Genomic DNA, 6,000 nt, shown 5'->3' with positions numbered 1-6,000 from the left:
CCCACGGGAGGTACTTCCGGACATCGCCTCGCCTCCTGATTGGTTCGTCGAGGCCCCTTGCGGCGACCTTGGCCGCGAGGGGTCACGTGAGCGCGCGGTGCCGCCTGCTTGCTTTGGCCTCACGTGGGTAGAGCGGGCCGGGGCCCCGGGCGCTTTACGCGGGGCCTTCCTCCCCCGCCCCCTCCTCCGGGCAGAGCGGCTGCGGCGGCCTGGGCGGGCCCTGGCCTCCTGGAGCCGCGGGGCAGGGCCCACCGCGAGACAGGACGAGTAGGGGCAGCTGGGCCTGGGAGCCCTCTGGAGATAGGGGGCGGCGGGGCGGGGCGCAGCTGGCCCTGGGGGTAGGGCGGGGGCATCTGAGAACAGGGCAGCGGAGGCTGCGTGGAGTCTCTTTCCGTTGCCCGGAGGGGCGGCTGCAGGGGGCTAGCGGGCGGGCGCGGCAGGGGGCGCGGGGAGACCGGCGTGGGAGCGGCGTCGGGAGGCAGGAGGGGCGCGCCGCCTGCGGGCGAGGGAGCAGAGTCTGAGGCGGGTCTCGGCTGTTAGCCGCGGCGGGGCAGGTGCGGCAGGCCTTCGGCGATGTTTGGGGCCCGGTGTCTGCTCCTGGCTCTTCGCCCTTGCTCCTCTGCTCCTTGTCCCAAGCCCGCGCAGGCTGCGAAGCTGAGGGTCCGCGAGGCGCTAGGGGCCCAGGAGGTGAATCGTGATATTAAAGTCCAGGTCGGTGGGGGGTTTTATGTTGTTAATTCACGTAGTCATTTCTGTGAAGTTCTTCTTACTCCTGTAGCTCTGCCGTTTCTGAAGATCATCTTCTTGCAGAGGCTTCTGCAGAGTAGCTGGTTGGGCTCTGCGGCTGCCTGCGTGCCTTTGAACTGAAGATGTAAATTCCAGCTGGAGGAGACATACCCATGCTGGTTCTGGTCTCGCTAGTGCACTAAAAACAGTCGTGGGGCAATGGCAGGAGGGGCTTTGAGTGATGCCCCAATAAGCCTGTAACACATACTCACATTCTCCCTTTGCCCTAGAGGGAACAGGAGCGCCCTATACTTAGCCTGCTCCACAAATTGAACACCGCCTCTGCTACATTTTACAAGACCTTGAACTGTAGAATACCATCAAATGCTCTACTTTTGCTTCCCCTTAATAAAACTTCCGTGCCACACTCATCTCCACTGCACTGCTAATGATCTTTGGGCTCTTCTAATGACACAGCCTATATAACACAGTGATGAAATGAGATACATCTCCCAAAGTTCATATGCATTTTTTAACTTTGATCACACATACAGGCCTCAGAAAGAGGAGCTCACGTACACCCCCAGAGGGCCACAGTGGCCCAGATCACCTTGTATCACAATTAGAGCTCTTCTAAGCTGCTGTATCTTATTCCTTCACCACTCAGTACAGCCACACCTCACACAGTGAATGCAGCTGGAGTGCATGAAGATAATTCTTAAGGACTATTGCTAGCTCCAGGGGGACAGAATCAAGGTTTCATGGGCATTTATCTTAATTCTGTGATTTCCTTGTTTTCACAAATGTGAGTTTTGCTGAACTGGACATTCTGGAAGGGTGCATGTTATCACCAGGCAACTTTAACTCTGTGCTAACAAAGGTTTTGTCAATTTTTTAATTTTAAATTTAAGTCCAGCTAGAAAACTTTGTTTTAATTTGAGAACCACCCAAAACAGTGAAACATTTCTATGGATTCTGCATATGTAGAGTGCGTAGCACAATGGGTTCTAGTCCATGATGAGGTGTTATGATAATATAAATAATAGTAATATTAATTGGTTTTGATTTTTTTCCCTTAAACAAAGCCTACGTTCTGGACCTAATCTCCTTGATATTGGCCTCTTTATTAAGGCAGTACGTGTTCACAGTAGGTATGGACAAATAGCCAATTAGGAAACATTTCAGTTTCAGGCTTCCCGCAGATGGTTGTACATAGCAGTGAAGAATAACAATACATAAGAATTACCATGACACTGCCCTTTGAAGGAATGGTGTTCTGATTGTCTCTGTTGTTGCAATAAGGAGTGTTTACAAGGGACATAATGATATAGCATTTATGGAATGCTTTTCATCTTCAAAGTCTGTCACTGACTTTAATCTTCCCAGCTCCATGGTGACTCAGGTGAATCCCAATTGTGCTGAGGCGAAATGTTGAGGTGTCTCTCCCTCAGGATCTACTCCTACTTGCTTTGAAATCTATAGTAAAACTACCACTGATTTCATTGGAATTGGGCCCGAAGGGAATCTTTCCATTGACTCCAATGGGAGTTGGATCAGGCTCGAAATCATAGAATATCAGGGTTGGAAGGGACCTCAGGAGGTCATCTAGTCCAACCCCCTGCTCAAACCAGGACCAATCCCCAATTTTTGCCCCAGATCCCAAATGGCCCCCTCAAGGATTGAACTCACAACCCTGGGTTTAGCAGGCCAGTGCTCAAACCACTGAGCAATGACTTGCTCAATGTCAGTTGGGTCCTGCTTATAACTAGATTGAGTTCAAACAAGGCAACCACCAACTTTTGTTTTCTTCCTCCTCCAGGGCTGGGTTCGTTCTGTCCGGTCCCAGAAAGAGGTTTTGTTCCTACACATAAATGATGGCAGTTCTTTGGAAAGCCTCCAGGTTGTAGCTGACCCGACCTTGGAACATAGGTTTGCAGATTTTACGTATTTAAAGAAATTTCTGTGCAGATTCGTGGCTGAAAAGGGTTGACGATGTGGTTGTAAGGCTCAGCTGCACCCTGTCTTAGACTAAGGGCATTGATTCCCAGGCCTGGTGGCAGCAGGGATGTGAGTGCTGCAGGGGCAGTGCGTTCAGCAGTTGCTGAGGGTGTTGCACTTGGTGGGTTCAATAGCTATCAGTTAAGGAGCTGGGTTAACTGGTTCTGAAGGGAGTAGGAAGTAGGGGGCACTTGTAAATTGAAATTTTGTCTCCACTGAAATCAGTGGCAAAATTCCTATTGATTCATTGGGGCCAGGTTTCATAGTGTTTTTTCCATGGTGTGGCTTCCCATGCCGCTTATTCTTCCTGTGTAGGTCAGGCTGTACCTTACCAGAAGCTAGGGTTGCCATGTTAGCCTTTCCTCAACCGGATCTCTTCTGTAAGCTCCTTAGTCTTTTCCTGCCTTTTGCGCCAGTGAGCTGAGGCACCACTTTTGCAGGCTCAGCGCAAGACAGAGCACAAAGGGGCTGGCAAACCTTGAGGCCTGTCCTTATGAACAGACATTGGGGCTCATCTTGGATCAGTCATGGAGAGCTTGCTTCTAATGAAAATAAACATTTAGGCGTCATTAATTTTCAGCTACAGAAGAAGATCCTGTGCAGTTTATTTCTTGTATGATGGACAGCTTGGTGGTTTATACATCAAATAATTTAAAATATCCAGACTTTTGGAATCAGGGGTTCAGATACACACATGCTGAGCTCAGATTCTTTCCATGGGGGATATATTGCATGCCATGTGAATAAAATATAGCAATCAAATTGTAACAAGCTGCCTATTTGTGATAATAGATACGGTAAGCGTAGGACTTGATCTAAATTAACCCAAATAAGTCAGCATGGGTTCCTTGAATTCAGTGGGCTTTATGTCAGGCCCATAGTGATACATTGTTGTTGTTGATGTTTTTTCCAGAGATCTGACTTTTGGAAGCGCGGTGGAAGTGCAAGGGAAACTGGTAAAAAGTCTTCATAGGATGCAAAATGTGGAATTGAAAGCTGAAAATATTCGTGTAGTAGGACCCTGTGATACTCTGGTATGTTATTGCACTTAACAGTCAAGCTCACAGGATGCCTTTTGGAAAATGACTAATTTCAAAATATTCCCATTTCTGACAGAGCACATTTCAAACTGTATTTTCTGCTATTTTTTCTAAAGTCATCTCTGTTTTTAAGGTGTTCTCTACTCTCCCATTGATGTGGACAAGGGCCTTTTCATTAAGGGAGAAACTGACTAATAGACTGGGCATGGGGAGGAAACTGTGAAACTAACTGGATACTAAGGACTGGATTTGCTAAAGAATTGCGGGCCAGATTTCCCAACTGCTCAGCACCCACAATTGGAACCAGATCTCCAAAAGTGCTCTGCTGCCACTGTGAAATGTATAGCAAGATGTCAGAAAGTGATTGGCACCCACCTTGCTGGGCTCTTTTGAAAATCTAGCCACTTACTTTGGCACTCAGTCCTGTTGAAATTCTAATTCTGTATAGGTGCTTATATGGACACCATCACGGTGGTGTCTGAGCATTTTCCAAAAGTGATCAGCATCTGTCCCTTGTGGTTCATTCTCTTTCTGCCTGTCTTTGTAAAATCCACAAAGTAAACTGGAAAAAAAATAACAAGTATTATTTTGCCTCTGACTTGTGTCACTTATTGAACTTTAATAGTCAGTGACAATATTTCATGGATATCTGTAAAATTATTCTAACTGCAGGTTCTCAGGGTTGGTTTTTTCCTGTCCTTTCTTTAGATGTTCCCTTTTAAACCAAGAGAGAGGCAACCTCTGGAATACAGCCGGCAGTTCCCTCACTTACGATGCAGGACCAACACACTGAGCTCCCTGCTGAGGGTACGCAGTGAAGCTACTGCAGCGATCCACTCATTTTTCAAGGTGCTCTGCTTCTTCACTTGATCTTGTTACTTGTGTTTTCACATATACAAATGATGGTGCCACATAACACTCCCACCTTCCCATTGCAGTTATGTAATGGGTGACAGTGGGAGACATGGAATCGGGTCTCTGAAGTTCTGTTCCTAGTTCTGACACTGACTTAGGACCGGCCTGCACTGGGAACTTATATCAGTATAGCTGCGTCTCTCAGTGGTGTGAAAAATCCCCACCCCTGCGTGACGTACTTACGCTCACCTAACCGCTACGCCTCCCAGCTGCAGAGTAGACATACCTTTACTATTCCAGATTCTATGTTTTGTGGGCAGAGGCCGGAAGTGTTACCACTATTCTCCCTCTTTCTCCCCCACATACTTTGACCCCTGAGGTCATGAAAATCATTTCAGGTCGAATGAAATGTTTTAATTTTGAGCACTTTCTAGGTTTTTTGAATAAAATACATTTTTATTTTAAATCTCCAGGCCCTGTTATCACCCAACATGACAGCAGGTGGCGCCACACACCCAAATGAGCTACCTGAGTGCTTTATCTAAGCCACTCAAGGACAAACAGGAGACAACTGCCAATTTCCCAGCTCCCCAGTCTTGCACCCTTGCTGGTGTATAAACCCAGAATTATACCACCTTGCACTGTACAGGGATCTGTGTAACGCAAACTCATTAGTATAGTTTGCTTTCCCCTCAATGTGGGAAAGATATGCACAACAAGCTAGTGTTAACCAAACCTGAGATTTTCCCAGACATTTTACTTAAAGACACGCTGGTTAAGATAAAACATAAAATAAGTTTATTAACTACAGAAAGATTTTAAGTGATAGTAAACAGATCAAAGCAGATTACCTAGCAAATAAACAAAAACGCAAACTGAGCCTAATATACTAGATAGGATTTGAATTAGCAATTTCTCTCCCTGCCTGATGATACAAGCAGTCCACCAAGTTTTTATACACAGGCTAGAAATCCCTTTAGCCTAGGACCAGCACTTCCCCCAGTTCAGTCTTTGTTCCTCAGGTGTTCTCTTGCGTGGGGAGTGAGGCCCTGAGATGTCACTCCCCACCTTATATAATTTTTCCATATGGTTGGAACCCTTTGTTCTCAGCTAAGTTCCCAGCCCAGTCTGTGGAAAAATACAGGTACCAATATGGAGTTCAGTGTCATGTGGTCTGGTTGCATGCCTTGCTGAGTCATAGCAGCCATTACTTATAAGATAGCTGAAAAGTTCACAGGAAGGCTCACCAGGCCGGGGGATAAACTGCTCCTAAGGGCTATTGTTTCCTCTCATGGCCCATTACGTTGAAGAGGCCCTTCACAACCAGCTGTGTAGACTGGAAACATCTTGCCTAGTGGGTGTCACCAAGGTGTAAGCACAT

General features: G+C 47.0%; 1 protein-coding gene across 8 annotated transcripts in view; it reads left to right on the top strand.

The window, feature by feature from the left end:
• The first annotated feature begins 436 nt into the window (after positions 1-436).
• Positions 437-6,000, top strand: part of NARS2 (asparaginyl-tRNA synthetase 2, mitochondrial) — a 90,291-nt gene continuing 84,727 nt past the window's right edge. For 7 of the 8 annotated variants that reach the window (XR_012157897.2, XM_073335722.2, XM_073335746.2 and 4 more), the window contains exons 1-4: positions 437-711; positions 2,546-2,655; positions 3,638-3,758; positions 4,473-4,613. Coding sequence is in view for 7 of the 8 variants with exons in the window: in XM_073335722.2 (XP_073191823.2) it covers positions 574-711; positions 2,546-2,655; positions 3,638-3,758; positions 4,473-4,613 (510 nt within the window). In the remaining variant the exon portion in view is untranslated. The remainder of the gene's footprint in view (positions 712-2,545; positions 2,656-3,637; positions 3,759-4,472; positions 4,614-6,000) is intronic. The other variant, XM_073335741.2, reaches the window with a different exon arrangement.

This window comes from Lepidochelys kempii, chromosome 1 (genome assembly GCF_965140285.1).
Source record: "Lepidochelys kempii isolate rLepKem1 chromosome 1, rLepKem1.hap1, whole genome shotgun sequence".
In the NCBI taxonomy this organism is placed as follows: Eukaryota; Metazoa; Chordata; order Testudines; family Cheloniidae; genus Lepidochelys; species Lepidochelys kempii.
This window is presented reverse-complemented; position numbering and strand designations above follow the sequence as displayed.